General features: G+C 39.4%; 3 protein-coding genes across 3 annotated transcripts; 2 read left to right on the forward strand and 1 right to left on the reverse strand.

Moving 5' to 3' along the window:
* The first annotated feature begins 4,938 nt into the window (after positions 1 to 4,938).
* LOC116327225 (platelet-activating factor receptor-like) lies at positions 4,939 to 7,939 on the forward strand. Its single transcript, XM_039603539.1, has 2 exons — positions 4,939 to 4,980; positions 5,961 to 7,939. The coding sequence occupies exon 2, from the start codon at positions 5,967 to 5,969 to the stop codon at positions 7,191 to 7,193; it is 1,227 nt and encodes a 408-aa protein (XP_039459473.1). The 5' UTR covers positions 4,939 to 4,980; positions 5,961 to 5,966; the 3' UTR covers positions 7,194 to 7,939.
* A 6,298-nt stretch (positions 7,940 to 14,237) lies between these two features.
* Positions 14,238 to 18,229, forward strand: LOC116327233 (platelet-activating factor receptor-like). Its single transcript, XM_031748758.2, has 2 exons — positions 14,238 to 14,373; positions 16,280 to 18,229. Exon 2 carries the CDS (start codon positions 16,286 to 16,288, stop codon positions 17,408 to 17,410), a length of 1,125 nt encoding a protein of 374 aa, XP_031604618.2. The 5' UTR covers positions 14,238 to 14,373; positions 16,280 to 16,285; the 3' UTR covers positions 17,411 to 18,229.
* Positions 18,230 to 18,414: 185 nt separating this feature from the next.
* Positions 18,415 to 20,750, reverse strand: LOC116327234. The gene is made up of 6 exons (XM_031748759.2): positions 20,627 to 20,750; positions 20,475 to 20,528; positions 19,354 to 19,629; positions 18,786 to 18,926; positions 18,650 to 18,677; positions 18,415 to 18,567 (listed from the first exon to the last, which is right to left on the reverse strand). Exons 1-6 carry the CDS (start codon positions 20,670 to 20,672, stop codon positions 18,453 to 18,455), a joined length of 660 nt encoding a protein of 219 aa, XP_031604619.1. The 5' UTR covers positions 20,673 to 20,750; the 3' UTR covers positions 18,415 to 18,452.
* Positions 20,751 to 22,424: the final 1,674 nt, after the last annotated feature.

Raw genomic sequence — 22,424 nt, forward strand, 5'->3', positions numbered from 1 at the left:
TTTTTAACATTATGCTGACATGATTCATATTCTAGTATTATCAGATTGTTTCTCATTTTTAATATTCTGAGATGCACACATGGAGAACTTCTTTTCATTGCTCCCTTATTCACAAGTACAGATGTTTGTACCTACTGCCCTTGTGACACCCCTGCCCCGGGGTTTGCATTTCCCCTGTAAACCAGGAACGTAAGGCATCTTAGCAGTGTTGCCAACTTAGCGACTTTGTCGCTATATTTAGCGAGTTTTCAGACCCCCTAGCGACTTTTTTTCTCAAAAAAGTCGCTAAAAAAAGACGTGAAAGCGTGTATCGCTTTTACTCTCAACAAGCAGCGGGTGCTGTAACACAGTCAGTTCTTCTTTTACTCTTTTACTCTTATGCTGTTTTGTGGATCACAAGGTTTAAAACTACTTATAAACACACACACACAAAGTAACTCCACCAGAGTGCCTATTTCGGATCACTTTTGCCAGTCCAAGCCCGGGTAAAGGAGCAGGGTTGGAATTGTGACATTAAAAAAAACAATAATTGCTAAAAGAAATTTAATTTGTAGTTCTAAATAAACTCTAAATGCATTTAGGACGTTTTTTACTCACTTTATGTCTCTTCCACGATGTTATTTCTCTCTCCAACAACATAGGTTACAATTATATTAGCATGACCAATTATGCAAATTAGGTGATGACGTCATTTAGCGACTTCTAGCGACTTTTAGGACAACCAATAGCGATTTTCCTTACTGAGGAGTTGGCAACACTGCATCTTAGTGGCATTAAAAGCCACTGTAAAACTTTAGTAAATAAATGTCTTGATGCATGCTCAATCATCCAGGTAAGGAAATCCCAAAAAAGTTGATTCTGTTCATCTGGATGGGAGAAACATTTTGTCACTCATCCAAGTGACTTCTTCATTTTCAGCTGACTGCAGGTTTCTCCAACCTACTTACAATTAATTATAAATACACCCAATAATCATACATCACAGAACACCAAAATCGTTTTAGCTTACAGCTTAGAATTGTGTAACATAACAGCTAGCCTTACCAGCAATCACACAGTGAACAGAATAATAAACATTCTTCTACATAAGCTGATTTACTAAATGATATAAAAGGCTCAAGACTGTCCTTTCCAGGCACGAATCAATCTTACAGTTCTTTAGCGACGCACACAACTCACACCATGCCTAGATGTCCTCTGTGGAATCCGTTTCAAAGGTGGCTCTTGCTACGTCTTATCTTAACCTCAGTGCTCTGGATCATGTGCCCAAATGCGCAACTGCGCTCTCTTGCCAGAAGGGGGCTCTCACAGTCGACAGCCTTTCCAACAGAGAGATGAAGAAAGAGACGAAGAGATGAACCTGACCTCACAACGCATTGCTTGCCACTTGTACTAGTCTCAGTCATAATGCAAATGTACTGTTTAAAAGGTTGGGGAAACCTGCAAGATGAGTGACAAAACATTGCTTCCACTGAAAACTGTACGTGTAGATCAACAGAATTAACTTTTTTTTTTCGGTTTACTAAATAAACTATCTATAGACTTTGGGTTCAGCCTAGGGAGATTTCCCAATTCTTGCCATTGCAATTTTTGCATTGTTTGAACCGATAGACATCCAATGGTCAATGGTAACTTTACTGTCTCTAATGGGACATTGATTTACAGTATGTCCACACACCAAGCAACGCATACATTAAAAAAATAAAAAATGAACAGCCCAGGTTTCATCAGTAGAATCATCAAAGTCTAATGTGTAGTGGTGATGGCAACAACGCTAATGGTTTAGCAGGTATAAAAGACACTCTATGTCTCTTGGTCTTCACTGGTGGCGCTTTATACTGACGACCTGAGGGAAGCAACTGGAAATCTCTAAAGAGAGGATTGTCTGAACATAACATGACAGAGGTTGCCTTCCAAGTCTGGTCTTATTGGTCAAAGACAAATATTGGTACCAAGCAATGATACAAAACATTAAATCAATAAAACTTTCATAAAAAAGGGTCATCATTTCAGATGAAACATTAAAAACTCTCAATCTCCTTGAAAAAATACAGTCGTTGTTGGACATTTTTCAATGTAGCAGCAAAATGTGACTCAAAGGACGGCGCAATATCAAGAACAACCTACAAATACTTATAACTATCCACCAGTTCAATGGCTGCACCATTTACTACTGTCAGTGCAGGGTGAGGGGATGGCTTCCTGAATTCAATCACCATGTCCTTAGTTTTCAAGGTGTTGACATTTAAAAACGACTGATAACACCAAGAAACAAACTCTTATCTCCTTTGTAATTTTTTTTTTTTACCTTAGAGATATTCCCTTCAATAAAAGCTTTCTTCCTTTCATGAATCAGCCTCGAAGACCATGATTTGTTATTTGGGAAAAAATGCACAACTTTTAAAGGAATAATCATATCTCTACAAAAGCTGCAGATAATGTAGGTCAGTTCATTAATGTTTTCGGATGACTCCGTAAACACCGACCAGTCAGTGCAGGCAAAGCAGCCCTGCAGGGCTAAAGAGACGTCGTTATCATACCTTTGTGGGGTGTTTCCTCACCTTCTCTCTCCGTAGCACAGTCTTATAAACAGGCAGGAGATGCACCGTGTTTTGGTCAGAGGATCTGAGGGCGGGGCCTGCCACAGATGTATACGCACCTTTAATGGAACCATAACAAAGATCCAGAGTTTTATTGAAGCGTGTAAGAGAGTTCACATATTTATAGAAAGTGCCCAATGTTTTCTTCAGATTACAGTAATTAAACTCCAACAGCATAATATTAGGGCCATCGAGACAGAGAGATTGACTGAGTACACAAGGGTGTCAGTCGCAATCTTCAGATTCGCTTTCGGATGGATGCAATTAAGTAGATCTGCGGGAATTTCCTCGGCAGGCGACGGCCTGATAGACACAGAGAGAAGCTCAGTGTTTGGCAGACACACCTGTTCACGGTAAGGTTTTTACACTATTTCTGATTAATATATTCCTCCTTCCTTCTGTAAGTTTATGCTTATGTATATGATGCAAAAAGGTTGGCACAGCGACACAGAGCCTGCTTCTACTCTGGTTCCCGTTTTATTTTAGGGTGGTTTTCAAAGAATCTGTAGCACATTTTGCAGCATTTTTTTTAAAGAAAATTACATGTAACTAAGATCTGTGAATAGTGGCAGCGACTTTTCATACACAGACTAACAACTATAACCCCCCATTTTTATGTCTCGTATCAGCATGTCCTTTTAAGGACCAGTTTTCCTGTGTAAGCAGTTCTTTCTTTACTTGGTAACATCATTTCTTTGTTGTTGTTGTTCTTGGTGCTTGTTATTGTCAGGTGTATGAAACTGTGGAGGTGAACTTTATGTATTTTGGACCATTTGGGGCTTTTCTAAGAAGACTAGAGCGACACCTCCTCCGTCTTCCCCGAGAGAACACTCCCACTCACACAGTCTGATGCGTAAATTCCCTCTCTGTCAAAGAAGCCACGCTGTAAAATCATTAAACAACAGAAGAAGCAGACGGTAAGTGTACGGTTCTTTCTGTAATTTGTTTTTTTTAAAATGACACAGAGGATATATTATGACAGCAGGTCATGCAACATCAACTAACCATTGATAAAGCAATTACAATTATGCTTGATAATTTTAGTGTGGCACATATTCAGAAAAAAATACAGTAAAACTAACAACAAACAGAGATTATTATCTACTTATCTATTGTTGGACTGTTGTTCTTTATCGTAAGTTGGTTTCAAGCTTGTTCAATGACAGATTCTCCTCAATGACAGATTCCCCCTGGTATGTATTTAGGTTGTTAGACTTTGCACCGTCATTCAGCGTCAGCTTTTTTTTTACAGCAGTTTATAGTCCGAGAACCACATCCTGGTTTAACCTTTGACCCTTTTTGCTCTACTTTCTGTTTTAATTCTGACGCTTATCTTTGATTGAATTCAGGCCTTGTGAGAGAGATCTCTAGTTCTGAAATCACTTTAGCGTAAGTAATAGAATGAACATAAACAAGTCAGAAATCCAACCCCAGTCCTTCCCTCATGGTCTGCAACTGAGGCTTCATGATGTATAGTGTTATTGTAAGATGCAGATTAATGAGTCTGTGTGTCTACCTATAAAGTGTTTGACTGAGAGTTAATAGATTGAGTAATAAGAAGGCTATGGTACATACCTAGTCCTAACAGTCCTGACAGTCTCTTTTATAAAGAGTGTTGAGATGTTTGTTTACAGACAGATTATATAAACATGATAAAACACGGTCACAAAACTTCACAAAGCCTTTGTTCGAATGTGGGTGTGGGCCGAGAATCCAATTGCAGAATGCTCTCCAGAAAATTTCCTCAAATAACATTTTATTACATTATTTAAGATAATGAAAGAAGAGAGAGCAGAATTTTTTTTAAAAAGGAAATAAAAGAAGTGAAAACAGATGAGAAGGAGAGAATAAAGTGGAAATATACACAGATCAGACATTATTGTCATGATTATCTGTTCCTCATGGCACAAAGTAGTGGGTGTGATACATGAAGGAGCAAATGATAATTTTGTCCTCAAAGTTGATGTGTTAGAAGCAGGAAAAATGGGCAAATGGAAGGATTTAAACAAGTGATGACCTTTTATGGTTATTCAACTGAGTTAGAACTGCAGCTCTTGTGGGGTGTACAGTTGTCAGTATTATAATTATCTGTGAAAAAAAACCCACTTTTGAAAACTTTTGAAAAAAAAAAAGTAAACTAACTGAAACATTTTGTTGAACTTGGAAAAGTAACTAAAATAAAATACAAATATAGAGGAAACACTTGGATACTTGTACTGCTTTTCCTAAGAAACTAGAAGACTAGACAGTGGTGAGCTACTGTAGTTTAAATTACGTTAGTGCTGGTTCTAATAGAAAAGTGTCAATTTGTTGTGTATCCTCTGAATGCACAGGTGTCAGAGCTGGACCACTGAGCAATGGAAGAAGGTGCTCTGGACTGGTTAGTCACATTTTCTTTTACATCCCATGGATGGCTGGATAAGTTTATATCTTTACCTGAGGGATCCCAGGATGAACTGGAAGTAGCTGGCGGTAGCAGTGTAATGGTTAGATGGGCAATGTTCTGCTGGGTACTGCTAAATCGGCAAAATCTCGAAGTGCCTGACCGTTTTTCATATTCTTACAGCTAAGCATTCACATTCTTTCTCTCTCTCAGTGAGCCTAAGTTACAACCTTGGCTTCCTGTGCAGAATGTTTTGTTCTCCCTAATCAGAGAAATAAGGTCGTGATTCTACACAAACAGCATTTCTTATAAATCAGTAGTATAATGCATCATAAAATAGTGTAATATCCCATTCCTGTTTTTCTCAAAATAAACCATCAATTAATTTTATTACATGTACCTGGGGATTTTCATAGCTCAGCCTCCAACCTCAAAATATACTGGGGCAGTCCCAGCAGCACATTGACACACAGAAATCAACAACCTTTGTTTTCTCAAAACTAGGTGCCTGCTGGTCCCTCTTTAGTCTGAACAACAGTGTCTCAGTAACTTTCCACTAGAAGATGGTCCCCTGTTATGTATTCTCTCCCAGCCAAGCGTGAGCCAGAGTCTACAGCATTCTACCCCCCAAGGACACGTAGTCTAATGCCTTTATTTTCAGGGCCGTGTCCACTTAATACTACACTATATGGTTACATGGCGTTTTAGTTAATATAAAGCACAGAATTGAGGCACTTCAAATAAAATGTTGTTACTTGTTACTTTCATTATTTTAAACCTATTATAGTCATTTACTGTTGTTTTTATTTATTTGTTACTTTTATTTATTTTACCTGCCTTCAATGAAAGGACAACAAAAAGAAGTTATTCTCAAAGGCTTTTCCCTCCATTGTATGCTACCTTTGTCATCTGCATCAAAACTCCGCTCATCTGTCACAGGACATTGTACTGATGATAATGTATTTTGTCTCCCACAGACAAAGATGACTCAATCAGTTACTATGACAACAATGAGTAGTGTGGAGTCCACAACCATTAATTCCACTGAGAGTCTGTTCCTGGACTCCCCGTTTCGTTATGTGCTCATCCCGGTTTTCTACATTATCTTCTTCATCCTGGGCTTCATCTCTAACCTCTACGTGCTGTTTGTCCTGCGCTGCCTTCGTCAAGCCAAGGCCATTAAAGAAATCCACATCTACATGACCAACTTGACCATGGCTGATCTTCTGTTTGTGTGTGCTCTTCCCTTTTGGATTGACTATTATATCCGTGAGGGAGACTGGGTTTATGGAGACGTCATGTGCCGGGTGACAGGCACCTTCTTTTTCATCAACACCTACGGCACCATCCTGTTCCTTGCAGCCATCAGCATCAACAGATGCTGGGCATTGACTCGGCCTCTGGACGCAGCCTCGTCAGATTGCAGACTTCGTGGCGTCATAGTTTGTATTTGTATCTGGGTGTTTGTTGTGGCGATGTCTGTTCCTTTTCTGGTGAGTCCAGGGATCAACGTGCACCGTAAAAACAACACTGACATACGTCGCTGTTTTGAGGGATACCAGGGTGGAACTAATGACAAGAAGAAAAAAGTGGCTGTCACTCATTTTTTAATAATTGGATTGTTTTTTGTTGTCTTTTTTCTTATTGTGATGTGCAATTTCCTTATTGCTCGAATTTTAGTTTGTAAAAACTCTCCTCAGTCGGAAATTCAGTCTTCAAGAACACAGTCTAAAAAGCCCACTGTGACGTCCATATTTAAACAGCTCGCAGGGGTGAAACGGAGGGCTCTCCAGATGTTGCTGGCAGTGGTGGGAGTGTTTGTTCTGTGTTTCCTGCCACACCACATAGTTCAAGGCCCCTGGGCTCTGGCAGTGCTGGAGATCGAAGACGGCTTTGGCCACGTGAAGTACAGCGAGACCACTCGTCAGTTGCTGAGCGATGCTCATCAGATCACCCTGGTTCTTATGGGCCTCAACTGCATTTTGGATCCTGTAGTTTATTATTTTGCCACAGGGAAGTTTAGAGAACTCATCAAGGCCCACATTAAAAAATTAATCACATTCACCCAACCTCAGAGCTACCACTTAAACCAGCCTGCATCACCTGTTTGGACTCTGGTAGCAAATCAGAATCCTCCTAGGAAACCCACAAAGGCCGGGGTGGAGGACCAAAGTCAACATGGTGGGAGGAGCTCAGTGGTCATTGCATAAAGTATTTCTCAGATAAGATTCTCTCCATTTCATGACAGAGATGAAATGGAGAGCATGTCCACATTAAAGGTTGGAGAGGCTTGTTAGCCTTATTCTAGGAATTATACTCTGGAATCAGGGAGAGGAGGATTTTTTGTGTTGTGTGCTTGTACATGTGGAATTAACCATTTACCACAGAGGGGGGCTGGTGCTGCTTAAATCTACAGGGAGTGAGAGCGGTGGTTCACACAGTTCACAATCCACTGTATAAAGCCTTCTTGAAAGTCTCCCCCACTGTGCTTTTATTAGTCTCTACCTCCGTCATGTGGTTTAAATGCAGTATTGCTCACTTATCTCAGTGGCTGTAAAGAAAGCAGTGTGATCTCCAGACTGCACTAACGTCCCGTAAAGATGTGGGATCATTCTGAGAGTCAACATCCAAAGAAGTTTTGAAGAAACCTGGAAAACTATTCCTGAAGATTACTTAAAGAGTATTCAAGGTGTATTAAAGAATAAATGTGGTATTGTAAAATATTAACTTTTGCTGTTGTTAGAATTATGGACACTCGGGTTTTTCCTTTTATGCTATATTTTCATGCATATTTGCACAACTTCAATTAATCTCTTTTTCAAAATATAAGGAAACAAGGGGTGGCTCAAGACTTTTCCACAGGGTTGTACCTATTGACCTATACCTCTAACTGACCTGTACCAATAACTGGTTTTAATATAAATACAAGAAATTTGTCATTTATGACACATCATCTTGTGGAAGTTGTTCTCTCTGAAATTTGTGAGTTTTTGTAAATAAAAACATGAAATCAAATTTGATCAGATGACCTCACCTTTATTAATTTCTTCCATTCTGATTGAATGCCTACAATGAGGGCTATCCTTAATAGAGCAGAGGTGGGGAATTGTGCAGACGCCTGGTAATAAACTAATCATTTGATTCAGGTGTGTTGATCCAGGGTGATATCTAAAACATGCAGGACATCGGACCTTGAGGCCTGGAGTTCCCCACCCCTGTAAAAGAGTTACTTGATGGAACTGAATGCACCAATAACTCTACATCTGCAGCTCATTCCTCAAGGGAACCCTTATCAGTAGAGCAGTAGTCCATAAAGCACTTGTTGTTTCTCATTATCCTCATTGTTTGGGGTACATGATGATAACTGAGGGCAACTCAGGTACATATGTCAATATTAAATGTGTTGACGTCTCAAACTGTGGTGCCGGGACCAATGACAAGATTCTGCTCTGATAATGTTAGAAATAAGTTTTGATAAAGTTTCTTTTTAACATTAATTGCAATGTATGCTCATAATAGAGTTGATGCACTCCTCGTTAGAAGGATAAAAGCATTAACCTCGCAGTGTGAAGGGTTAACTAAGACATAGGAGAGTTAAGTGTTGAAGGTGAAACTGCTAAACGCTTACAAAACACAACTTTCAATTAGGGAAAGGCGGCCGTGTGTGGGTGTATGATAACATCTGTTTCCAGTATTGATGATAACACAAGAAGAAATAGAAACTTTAAGCTGTTGGTAAAGCTGACGTCAACATGGAAATAAAACAACAGTAACAATAACAACTGTAGAGTAGGGAGGAGTTTTGTCACACAGGACAGGATCCCTGACTGGAGGTCAAAGGCCGTTGCCATGAGGAAGCACTACGAGGAGAACAAATAAGGGAGCCTAGTCTAAACCAGGGCCTCTCCCCACAAATATTTTCTGTTTCAATGTGTCTAATATATGCTTTGAATTATGAATTGTTCTCCACTTCTCCGTGTCCTGACACTGAGAGCTCCACAGTTGTGCATCCTGAATCTCTAAATTGTTACCTAAAATAGTGTGAACTAATAAATTGGCTCCTGAACTTCTCTTAGTAGAAAAAGAACACCGCAATACCTCACCTGAATCTACAGAGGGATGGTGGCACAGGGTGAATTTGTGTAGTTTGCTATATCATTTTTATATTTTGTCAACATTAAATGAAGGCAAAGAAACAAAAACTGACCCACAAAATGCCCTGTGGACATCTTTGGTGTGTTATATTAGGACTGATGAAAATATGCTAATGAAATCAAACAAAACATCAATCAGATCTTTATTTAAACTAGCTGATTAACTGTCATCATTCTGACTAATAGCTTCAATTATGACTCACTGATGAGACAGAAACTTGTTAAATTAGATGCCTGGCAGCTTGTAAATTAATCACAGACATTAATGAAATGTATGATGCAGAAGATTAAAAAAAAAAAAACAGCAAAAAAAAAAAAAAAAACCCTTCCCAGAAACTTAAAGCGACTCTGGTTTTAATTTGGGGCAAATTAAAGATGTTCTTGTGACCTGCTTTAACCTGGAAGAAAGTAAGAGACTTAGTACGAGACAGTATATCCTCAGTTTCTTAAAGTAAAACTAATGGAGTCAGGGCCAGTACAGAGTGCTTGTTAGTTTTAGTCCCCTTGTTTTCCACTGAGTTATTGGTTCTATCACTAGTTAGCAAAGTTTATGTAAGTTCATTAATCTCAACCAACCTTGACTTGGTGATGTGATGTTCTGTACTAGCACAAGATGGCGCTAAACATGTTCTAAAAATGTGAATTTTCAGCACTTATTTCTTAAATCCGGCCTCACAGACAGTGTTACATCTATATCTATGTAGAGTGTAGCAACTCTAAGATTGGTTGGAGTGGCTCAGCTTGGGGAAAGAATCACAATATGTTTGTTATACTGCATAAAGAAAACCCTTGAGATGCTTACCATTTGTTCCAGAAGAGAGTTTTATATAAACGAGAGCATTTCTTTTTCTTTTTCCCCCTATTACCTCACAACAACTTGATTGGTCAGTTGCAGTGTTGATCCTGGAGCAACATTATTTTAATGATACAAGTACAACATCAACACGGAGATATCTGTCAATCAACTCTGACCATGGATGTGCAACAGTCACAACACAATGCATCATTGCATATTCACCACAGAACAGCAAGCTAACCTGTTTATCCTTCTCAACACGGCCTTGTATTTTCATGCAACTGTTGAACAACACAAATTTAGCATACCTCAGTTTGTTTTACAGGACCTTTTCACAATGAAAAAATATATTATTCATCAAAACACAGCTTTAAATTTCCAGTTTATCAAATGCTACTGAGCAGTTCTTACTTTTAAATATAACCTCTCTTCTTCCTCTCCTGACTTTCTTACATCTCTCTCCATCTCTGAGTGAGGTTATCGCTCACTCTTTTCTCACTTTGAATTACAGCAGCTCTACTTTTAGCTATCAGACAAACTAGGAGATGAACTGCATAGAACCAGTTTGTGTTTGCTCTTATTTGTTAATCTCACAGAAACATTGCATCTAAAATGAGCTCCTACTTAAAAAGCTCTACTCCCTTTATTCCTGCTCCTCTTCTGTAGAGCTAGCTAGCTATACATGATCAAACTTACGGATAAACTTATGAAGTACATTCCAGGGTCCTTAATAGCCAGAAACTATTAAGCTAGGTGGCTAATATGTATATACATGCAAATGTGTTTTAATTGTCCATTTAACTCTTTATTTACCATGGGCTCACCGGCAGGCCCATTTTACAAGCGCTGTTTAAATGACTGTAACTCCATCATGTGGCACAGCATCCAGGCCATCACCAACTACAGGAAGATGACAACTGCCTACGAGGGTGACGCCTCCCTACCAGATGTGCTGAACAGCTTCTATGCGCGGTTGACACTCAGAATGACGTGTTGGTGTGGAATCCCCCCCCCCCCCCACACACACACACAGACAAATGACCAGATTCTGTGTCTCTTTGCAGAGTTAACTCTCAGAAAGCTGCTGGTCCAGATAACATCCCCGGGTGAGTGCTTCATTGAGCACTGCTGTTGTCCCAACGTGCTTCAAGGCCACCACCCTCTTTCCTATGCCAAAGAAGTCCCCAGTGTCCTGCCTCAATGACTGCTGTCTTATTTCACTCACTCCCATCATGATGTAGTGCTTTGAGAGGCTTGTCATGACTCAAATTAAGACCCGGCTGCCACCCACGCTGGACCCACTGCAGTTCGCCTATCGCCCAAACCAGTCAACAGATGATGCCATCGCCACCACCCTACATCTTGCCATCACCCACCTGGACAATAAAGACACATATGTACAAATGCTATTCATAGACTTCAGTTCAGCATTCAGCACAATCATTCCTCAGCACCTGATTGTAAAACTGAGCCTGCTGGGCCTGAACACCTCCCTGTGAAACTGCATCCTGGACTTTCTGACAGAGAAACCTCAGAGAGCCCGGATCCATAACAGCATCTCCAACACCACCACACTGAGCACTGGAGCTCCTCAGGGTTGTGTGCTCATCCCACTGCTGTTCACTCTGCTGACTCACGACTGCGCAGCAATGCACAGTTCAAACCACATTATCAAGTTTGCCGATGACACGACTGTGGTGGGTCTCATCAGTAAGAACGATGAGTGAGCATACAGAGAGGAAGTGCAACAGCTAACGGACATGTGTAGAGTCAACAACCTGTCTCTGAACATGGACAAAACAAAAGAGATGATTGTTGGCTTCAGGACAGAATGGAGAGATCACTGTCTGCTTAACATCAATGGATCCTCTGGAAGTCGTCAAGAGCACCAAATTCTTTGACGTTCACTTGGCGGAGAACCTCTCCCGGTCCCTCAGCACCAGCTGCATAATTAAGAAGGCCCAACAGCGCCTCTACTTCCTGCGGAAGCTGAGAAAAGCCCATCTCCAACCACCCATTCTCACCCCGTTCTACAGAGCGACTATCGAGAGCATCCTAAGCAGCTGCATCACTGTCTGATATGGTAACTGCAGCGTATCAAACCACAATACCCCACAACAGATAGTGAGAACAGCGGAGAAGATTATCGAAGCCATCACAGACACCTATCGCACTCGCTGCATCCGCAAAGCCACCAGCATTGTGGAGGATCCCACACAACCCTCTCACACACTCTTCACCCTGCTGGCTTCTGGGAACAGGTACTGGAGCTTTCAGTCCCTCACTGCCAGACTGTGAAACAGTTTCTTCCCTCAGGCCGTCAGACTGCTGAACACTCAGTGACGGGAACGACAAACATACACGCATACCTTCATACACGTCACTACCAAGCACTTATCTGCAGAGTCTTATACACACACACACACACACACACACACACACACACACACACACACACACACACACACACACACACACACACACACACACACACACCTTCATACAACAAGTTACTTTTTGCACAATACTCAGTCTTTTGCACATTTTATTGTAATGTTGTGTCTATATCGTTCTGTTCTGTTTGGTGTTGCACTGCCTTACATTTTGTTCATGTTGAATATCATTTTCCACTCAGTCAGTTTTTTTTGCCACTTTAAACTGTTGTTCCATTGTCATAATAATACAATAATGTAAAATGACTGCCGGATATTGAAAGCTGAGGTTATTCTGAAAAAAGGGCAAAATCATTCACTTATATAGTATGATTTCTGACCCTTTGACAGCCAAAATAACCAAATAAGTTCAGGCGGCCTGTATGATACTTGGTAAATAAAGGGACACTTTCCCGTGATTATTTTCACGTTGACTTGACACAAAATTTGCCTCTCTAAAACATGAAATCGACACAGTGGGCTCCAAGATTTGACGTGATATTGGATTGGATAAAAAGCAGTGATTGAGGCTACATCAGTAACTTATGCATTCTTATTCCCTCAATTTAGGCCCAAATCGATTTGATGTTTGAAGGCACACAGTGCTGGGAATTAAAAACTTCCCTCAAATGTGTTAAACTTAAAGTAATGAGTCTATTTTGAAGATGTAAGGAGTAGAAAATACAGATATTTGTGGTAAAATGTAGGGAATAAATATAAAAAACTGTCAGAAAAATAAATACTCAAGTACAATATAGATACCTGAAAATTCTATTAAAATTCTACTAAAAGTATTTGAACTTTGATACTTCCAACTCTGAGCACTCTGAGTACGAAACAATCACAATCACCAGTGTGTAACATTTTTTGCCCTTCCCTTGTACAGCAGAGTGAGGCTCTTTTCTAAAGAAATTTGTAAAAGAAACAATGCCAAACAGAGGAGAAGGCTGCAAATTTCTCAAAGACCACCAAATAAAGACATTCACAGGATTTGCAGGGGAATAACTATTCTTAGTAAAGTGATGCTGAACTAAACATGGAGAAATCAGGCTTCCACTCAGTATTTTGTTGTTTCACTCTAGCTGGTGGGATATGCTTAGGCACCAAAACTACTGGACAGGTTTAGTCTTGCTGTGGTTTTCACACTGAACACTGCTGAAGGACATCTCATGTCCATGTCTGGGGATGCCAGTGTTTTTGATAAATGAAAGCAACTGCAAAACCTTTTTAACAAAATAAATAATGTTTCAACCACATTTTGTGGTTTTATAAGTTCACTTTTCATTTTTAATATTCTAAATAAACACACACAAAGGCAACTTCTTTTGTTTGCTCACTTGTTCACATCAGATTGGTATCACATTTAAAGCATTTAAAAACCACAACAAGATAAACTATCCATGGAATGCAGCATCAGCCTACGGCGACTTCCCGATTCATGATTCTTGAAATTGGAATTTTTGCATTGTTTGAACGGATATATGAGTTTTCATACACAGACTAATAATAACATAATAACTGTACATCACTCCATGTCTCATCAGCGTGTCGCAGTCATGCTCCTTTTTGGACGAAATTCCTCTGCAGTTCATTTCTATAACTCAGAACACTCCTTTCTTTCTCTGCTGATTTTAATTAGCCCCTATAGGGAATAGTTTCCGGATTCCTTTACTCATATCGCACACGTGACGTTTCTATGAAAAAAAATAAAATAAAAATGCTAAAACTCCAGCGTTGCATTAAAGCGGACGTTCCTATTCCTTTTCACGGGACTCGTGAAATCGTGTAGCTGAACGTTCCTTGTATTGCGCCACTCGGGTCTTTCCTAAGAAGACTGAAACGACACCTCCTCCGCTCTGCCCTGAGAGAACACTCCCACTCACACGCTCACAAGACGCACAAACTCCCTCTCTCTCTCAGAGAAGTCGCACTGTTGCTGAACTGAAGCTGTAAATTCATTCAAAGTGTTTACGCGCATCAGGAGATTGAAAACAGAAGAAGCAGTTGTGTAAGTGTACAGTTCTCCTTGTTATTTCTTGTTTTACGTGACTCACTAATAATCATCAGTCTAATAATATGTTTTAGTCAAGAAGAGACGACAGTAAAGCTAAAAGCATGCTTATTTTCACAAATCTTTCAGTTGTTATTTTGCTTGAAAAAATCGTCAGTTTATCATTTGATCAAATTAATCGCATTTTTCTGTTTCTGCTGTGCCTCCTTTATTCATTTCTTAGCTTCATATCTGTGTAAAATTAAGATTTTCAAAAGGTTAAACTATTAATTACAGCACATCATCCGATATTAACTGGATCAGTAAATATTGACTAGCCATTATAGTGCAATTAATTCCGTTTGATGACGTCAGTAATTGAAAAAAACTAATTCTAATAATTGTAACTGCTGCTCTACTCAAATCTATTGATGGATTAATTTTTTGGGGGTCCACAGTCTTTACAATGCTGTGATTAATTCCATCAATATTTAATAGATGATTAATAGTTGACAAAAGGAAATGTTTGTATTTCACACTCCTGGACAGGTTATGAGGTCATTGGTTGTTCAGAGGAAACCATTGAGCAGGTTTCAACATGTCTCTGAACAGATCTGCATAAGACAGATCCAGACAGGTTATAAAATAAACACTTGTGGCACTTATTCAGAAAAAAGGGCGGAAAAAATGGTACTAGTTAAACTTGTTCACTAACTGATATTATTTAGCAATGTCAGTTATTTCCCAGTAACAGGGATGTGTCAGTTTATCAAACAGCTTCACAGCTCATTTACTGTTGGACTACTGTTCTTTACTGTAAGTGGGTGTCAAGCTTGTTGTCTGTAATTTGTGGTTTACACATTCGCCCCACCGAGTGAAATCCCATTGTTCACTGACAGATTCTCCTCGAACATCTTTAGGTGTTTAGAGTTTGCACCGTTTCAGTGTCACCTCCTTTACAGCAGTTTAAAGTCTGAGAACCACATCTCTGTTCAACCCTTGACCTTTTTGCACTACTTTCTGTTTTAATTGTGATACTTATCTTTGAATGAATTCAAGTCATGTCAGAGCGATCGCTATCAGTAGCTTCAAGTTCTATAACCATTTTAGTCTTGGTGGCAAAACCAAAGATAAAACGAACCTACAACAGTCACAAATCCAACCTCAGTCTTTCCCTCGTGGTCTGCAACTGAGTTTTCAAAGGCTTCATGATGTTACTGCAAGATGCAGATTAATGACTCTAGTTATAAAGTATTTGACTGACAGTTAGATCTTAGATGAGTAATAAGTAGTCTATGGCAGTTAACAAAGTCCTAACAGGCCGTTTTATACAGAGTGTTGAGACGTTTGTTTGGAGACAGATTATATTACTATGATAAAACTACAGCTGTGCAAAACTTCACATGACGCGTATGTTCAAATATGGGTGCGGTCCATCAACTCAGTGATTTCATGCTTCTGTTGTTCCCCTGGCAAGATGGTCTCCAGTTCATAACTTATCACACTTCTGTGCCATTACATCAATTTCAAACATATGATTCATAGTACAAAGAAATGTTAAGACTTCTCAGTCTGTTTAGAATTACCTGACAATTTCAGAAGATGTGTTCAGATAACAACAAGAAATTAATTAATACAATAAATGTATGGCTAATAATTTATCTGGTAAATACATTTGTGCGAATAAAAGTTGACTGATAACTTAGTTCTTGCAGCAAGAAAAGTGTCCTCTTTCTTTATTTTAAATCTTTCTTACTCATTTACTTTTTTTGTTTTTTCTCTATTTATTTTACCTGAAAGGGAAATATCACAAAAAATAGTTGTTCTCAAAGATTATACTTTCTAATATACCCTACATTTGTCATGTGCATCAAAAGTCTGAGTAAATCATTGTACTGATGATAATGTATTTTGTCTCCCACAGACAAAGATGAATGAAACTACAGGGAATACCAATAAATCCACTTTCCTGGACTCTCAGTTTCGTTATGTACTCATCCCGGTTTTCTACATCATCTTCTTCATCCTGGGCTTCATCTCTAACCTCTACGTGCTGTTTGTCCTGCGCTGCCTTCGCCAAGCCAAGGCCATGGGAGAAATCCGCATCTACATGACCAACTTGACCATCGCTGATCTTCTGTTTGTGTGTGCTCTTCCCTTTTGGATTGACTACTATATGCGTGAGGGAGACTGGGTTTATGGAGATTTCATGTGCCGGGTGACAGGCACCTTCTTTTTCATCAACACCTACGGCACCATCCTCTTCCTTGCAGCCATCAGCCTCAACAGATACTGGGCGGTGACTCGGCCTCTGGACGCAGCCTCGTCGGACCACAGAATTCGTGGAATCATCGTCTGTGTTTTTATCTGGGTGTTTGTTCTGGCGATGTCTGTTCCTTATCTGGTGAGTCCAGGGATCAACGTGCACCATAAAAACAACACGGAGATCCATCGCTGTTTTGAGGGATACCAGAATGAAACTAGTCACGAGAAGAAAAAAGTGGCTGTCACTCATTTTTTAATAATTGGATTGTTCTTTGTTATCTTTTTGCTCGTTGTGATGTGCAATTTCCTTATTGCTCGAGTCTTAATTTCTCAAAAGCCTCCTGAATCAGAAATTCGGTCCTCAGCAGCTCTTTCTAAAAAGTCCACTGCATCCTCGACTTTAAAAAGACCCAGAGGGGTGAAACGGAGGGCTCTCCAGATGTTGTGGGCAGTGGTGGGAGTGTTTGTTCTGTGTTTCCTGCCACACCACATAGTTCAAGGCCCCTGGGCTCTGGCAGTGCTGGAAATCGAAGACGGCTTTGGCCACGTGAAGTACAGCGAGACCACTCGTCAGTTGCTGAATGACGTTCATCAGATCACCCTGGTTCTTATGGGCCTCAACTGCATTTTAGATCCTGTAGTTTATTATTTTGCCACAGGGAAGTTTAGAAGGTTCATCACAGCCCACATTAAAAAATTAGCAAAGGGAGAGGGATGCTCTCAACTGGCCACCACACAGATTTCCATCGACAGCAGGATTCCAAGTCAGAGACTCCCGAGCGAGCACTAGCTGACCAGAGATGAGTGATTCAAACAAGTTCAGTACATGTATAATCTGACTATCAAACTCGTGTGACTCTCTCACGCTGATGGCGAAGATTACATTCAACAAGGCGTTGAGGCACGCACATCTGGGACATTAAACTGTTTAACTTCATGTGATCTCGAGCACGTCGCCTTCTGAGTTGCCCCAGAATTTCTGCACTTCCTGTGTGAAGAATAAACTGAAAAGCAGAAGTTTTGCAAGCAGCCAAAACTTTATGTGTCTTTACAGAACGATAGCATCACTCGATGACGATACAAGACATCTTCTCACACAAATCCTGCCGCGTTGTTTGACACAACATTAGGACACAAAAGCAGGAGAAAATTACAGGGTAACGTACATGTGTGGGTACACCTCATGTTATGTCAGCAACGTATGTTGTAATTGCACTGTCTGTCCTCTCTGACAACAACTTTAATTATTTTTTGTCACGCAAGTTAAATCAGGCATTGTGACACCAAGGAACAAACACAATAATGCCTGGGGTACGTTGCCTCTCTGGTGTTCAGTGTTGGGACATTTCATTTATATCTTGTAGTAGAAATCTGATAATTCACTGAAACAAACAGAACTAGTGTAAGTATGTGTATTTATTGTATATCTGTGGAAATGAATTGTGTTTCTAATGTGAGATTTTTTGTTGCCGCAAATTTTGTATTTTTGTATTAACTATAACTTTTTGTTATCATATTTTGTAAAAACCAACAACAACAAATCTTTTGTATGTTTTTCAGTTTTGCAATGTCACGATTAAAAGGAGAAGAAAACCAAGAAGCTTCCAGTTAATATATAAACGTGCAAACGCTATCGCCTGCTTAGATGCACTCAGCTTCTCTGGGTTTTAACCACGTTTATGGTGCGATAGCTTCTGCGCAACAGATAAAATCTGATCAGTCAGGAAGTAAACAAATTTGCTAGTTTCGAATAACTAACCCAGAGATAGAGTAAAAAAAAAAACAGGCTTGTTTTAGTCAGTCCACTTTTCACTGCATGTCTCGATCTCCTTTCACGAGAGACTTGAGTACACACCCTCCCAGGTCGCGTTGGAGGGTTCCACATCGGCGTAGCCTTGGTTAGTGTAGTTTATGTACACGTCTGTGTCAGGCTGTGGAAGATCTCCCCTAGTGTAAACAGAAATATTATCAGTCTGTGAATAGCTTGTAGTATGAGTTAAAGTGCATGACTGAGTGTCTCAAGACTTACGTTGATGTAATTTCAGGTCCAGGAACATCTTAAAGACAAAAAAAAAGAGTCACAAAACATTTTCATTCGTACTGATTATGGCACTCATGGCCCTCCATACTTATAGCCCTCTATACAAGAAAAAGCTCAGTGATACCTTTAACTGCTGGAGTGCTGGAGGTGGTCACCGTTCCACTAGTCCTTTGGAAGCCCAGCCAGAAAAAAATAAAAGCAGCGATGATGATGATCAAGATCAGAAAAGAAAAGACGAAGGCTGCTATTCCTAAATTCTCTCCCACTGTTGGGAGTTGAGGAAAGAGAAAAGAGACATTAAGACTTGTAACTTGACAGCCAGATGATGCACACAGCATAAATAAAAGATTAATGAATCCAGTCAGTCATGAGGGTGCCATTTGCTATCTATGGTATGAGAATCATTTTACAGTTCGCTATTTCAGTTTAAAAGAGAAAGCCTCAAAGATTTTTCCAAGTTTTTATGGATTAAATATAAATTACTCAAAACACAAGTAAATACACCAAAATGTATTAACAATAATAAATTGTCAAGTATTTAATTAAATGTATGTATTTTTCTATTCATTTATTTATCTATATATTTATGTCCTATTTAGGCAATTCTAATATTTATTATTTATTTTTTAAATAAGCAGATTCGATCATCCCTATTTTAGTAACTTTAGAGTGTGAACAAACACATCACCAACCCGTGGTTTGTGTTGAAATGATGTAAACTGTGTGGGTTTGGTTTGCGCAGTTGACAACTGAAGAACAGCAGCGGTACTCCCCACTTTGCTCTGGCTTGGTCAGGATCAGTTCCCTACTGTTCCCTCCCTGTTTTTCCCAGCTCTGATTTCGCAGGCGTTCCCATGACCAAGTCCCAGTCCCTGATATTATGGAACTGCTACAGTATAGGCTGACTTTTTGTCCTGCTGCAACCGGGTAGTCCGGCGTGGCCATCACCCATAGAGGAGGAAATGTTTCTGTGAAGAAGAGTGTAGAAATAACAGGAAGTTGAGGTAAAACTGTAACCAATCACATTTTTAAGCAGGACATTGATGTTGCATGCTGAATGCGTATATATAAACTATTTGTTGACCACACAAGCGAAGTAGTTCTAGAAATAGCGATGTTGGTCTGTTGGTCTGTTGGTCACTTGATTTACTCATTCAGAGAATGAAGTCAGTGAACTTTGATGGGTTTTTTTTCCTTTTTGTGCCACTGTACAGTTTTTTCCCCAGTGAAATATTCAAAAACTCTTATTGATTCATAAGAGGTAAAGCGAGCCATGGTGATGAAGATCGAGTCCTAACTACATTAGTGATCATCTAGCTTTTAATGTGGTGCCATTTTTAGCATTGCTGTTGACCAAACTCAGTAAAATATGTCAGTAATATCTGGTAAAATGAATGGCAAGTAAACTGTGCACGATCACATAGGATTTATTCCAGTAACTTAGGTGATCCTCCTGGGTTTTCCCTTTGTTTTTAATATTTAAACATGTGACAAACTGTTCATTTAGTTTGGATATCCATGCCTAGCACAGAATGATCTTTAATAACTTTCCATTGTCATCATAAAATGTTTGTCTTGTCCAATATTTTGGGTCAGGTTTAATTACCTTCAATGCCAAAGATATTTCAGAGCCTCTGTTACACTTAATGTTTAGTTTTAATTATCAAATGTTAAATCATAAGAAGGGTGTAACATGTTATTGAACAGCTCTAAATACTGCAGTACACAGCAATGTTTGGGCTCACAGAGCCACCAGCATAGTTTCAATCATTTGATTCAATCTATCCTTCCAAAGGTTCAGAGTCTGTATTACCTTTTTGAGTCATTGGAGTTGTCGGTGAACTCGTAGTCTTGTTTTGGGCTATAACTGCAGACAAAATAAGAGGAACAAATTATTCATGACAAAGCATTAGAAGTCCACTTTCTAGATTCTGTTTTAAAATTAAATGGAAGAAATGTGCTTACCTGTACCCTCAAACGAAATAAAAAGGAGAAAAAGGACGGGCAGCATGTTGTTTGTGATGAACAAGAAGCAAATACTGCAGTTACCTCTGGCTAACAGGTATAAAAATGAATCACTGTGGCACTTTAAAATATAGGTGAAAGTGGGGGGGAAGTAAAAGACTGTCAAACCGAGAGAAGGGAAGTTTAAAGTTCCTTTATACAAATAATCTACAAAAAGAGAGAAATAATAATTGAACTCCTCAATCTTCCACACAGGGGAAACTGTGTGCAGTGTTTCCACTGCCTGGCCTAAAAACAATTGGCAATGTGAGCAAAAAGCAAACAAAAAAATATATATACATAAACAGAAATGAGCAGAGTGATAAACAAAATGGACTGAAGCTGAGATAATGCCTTTTTACTCAAATTGAGCATCCAATCAGAAATGTGGACAGGAGAATTCAGGGACTTATCCATTGCCTTTCTGACTGCCAGATGACCCACTCTACCACCTGAGCCACAGCCACTGATTAAAACCCCCCCCAGGTCTCACACACAACAGCCTTAAATCCATATAAAGAGCAGCTATAGCCCCCCGCCCGAGACTGCAACATCAATCTTTTCCTGACTGAGTGTGAAGTTACATCTCAACTCAAGGATTAAGTTACATTAACTGGTGCTAATGTAATCCAGCTTCTTTTTTTTAAACTTGAGTCCTTACGATTTTTAAGACATTGCACGTCTTGGTAAACCTGGTAAACCTGGAGACTGGAATATTGGAGGACAAAAGAAAAGGTTTCAGACCTAATAACCTTTTTACAGAAGATGAAGACTTTCTAAAAGTCATGTTCTTAAGAAACAACAAAAAATCCAGCAAAGAGCTGATACAGGAACTGAAAAAGAAATGTTTTCAGTGGAAGGGTCGCTGATGATCTTAAGGAAGGGAAACAGTGAGAAAAGTCTGAAGTCTAATGGAGTGATCAATCCAAATTTTTAATTTCTGGTTCGATTTGTCGGAGAAGGTCAGGAAAGAGAGTTTGAACAGTGAATGTCTACAGCCATCTGTGAAACACGGTGGAGGCCGTGTCAGTGGTGTTGGGGATATTTTCAAAATGTATGTAAATAAGATTTGAAACCACCATGCAATAAGATCTGGAAAATGCGTGATTCACAACATCTTAACTTTCAGCATGATAATGATCCCGAACACACTGACAATGTGACAGTGTGTCAGAAAAATCACACGGTGGAAAGAAGAGCTTGTTCATGAAGTCTGAAGAAAATATATTACAAGAAAGTTTGCCTAAGAGACCTCAGACGATATGAAGAATAATGAAGAATATGAAGAAAGAGAATACAGAGATGAAGAACAAAGGCGGTCATACCAAATGCTGTTTTTGCCTCATATACTGTATTCACATGTATGTTTGCACCTGTTTCAATAAATCACACCTATTTCCTTGCAAAATACAACAAGAGATGACCAAAGACATCAACAGTACTTACTTATGACTTACACCTGCTTTTATTTTAATCCATGACTCATAATACCATAATAATGAGTCACATAAGCTATTTTCTAAATGTATTTTGAAGCGTTTCAATCTATACACTGTTGTTTTTGTACCTTCAATGGCCCACATTCATTATCTCACCACTGCTTGTTGATCTTTGTCCCTACTGGTAGTGTAGTTCTACCCACCGAGTGGTGTAGAAATTAGCTGACGATAAGGTTCATGCATGTGCATTGTTTTTGCAAATTCACTGAAGTGAAGCTTCTAAAATAGGAAGTGGTTACTCTTGCATAATTTATCTATTG

This window comes from Oreochromis aureus, linkage group 19, assembly GCF_013358895.1.
Source record: "Oreochromis aureus strain Israel breed Guangdong linkage group 19, ZZ_aureus, whole genome shotgun sequence".
Lineage (NCBI taxonomy): Eukaryota > Metazoa > Chordata > Actinopteri > Cichliformes > Cichlidae > Oreochromis > Oreochromis aureus.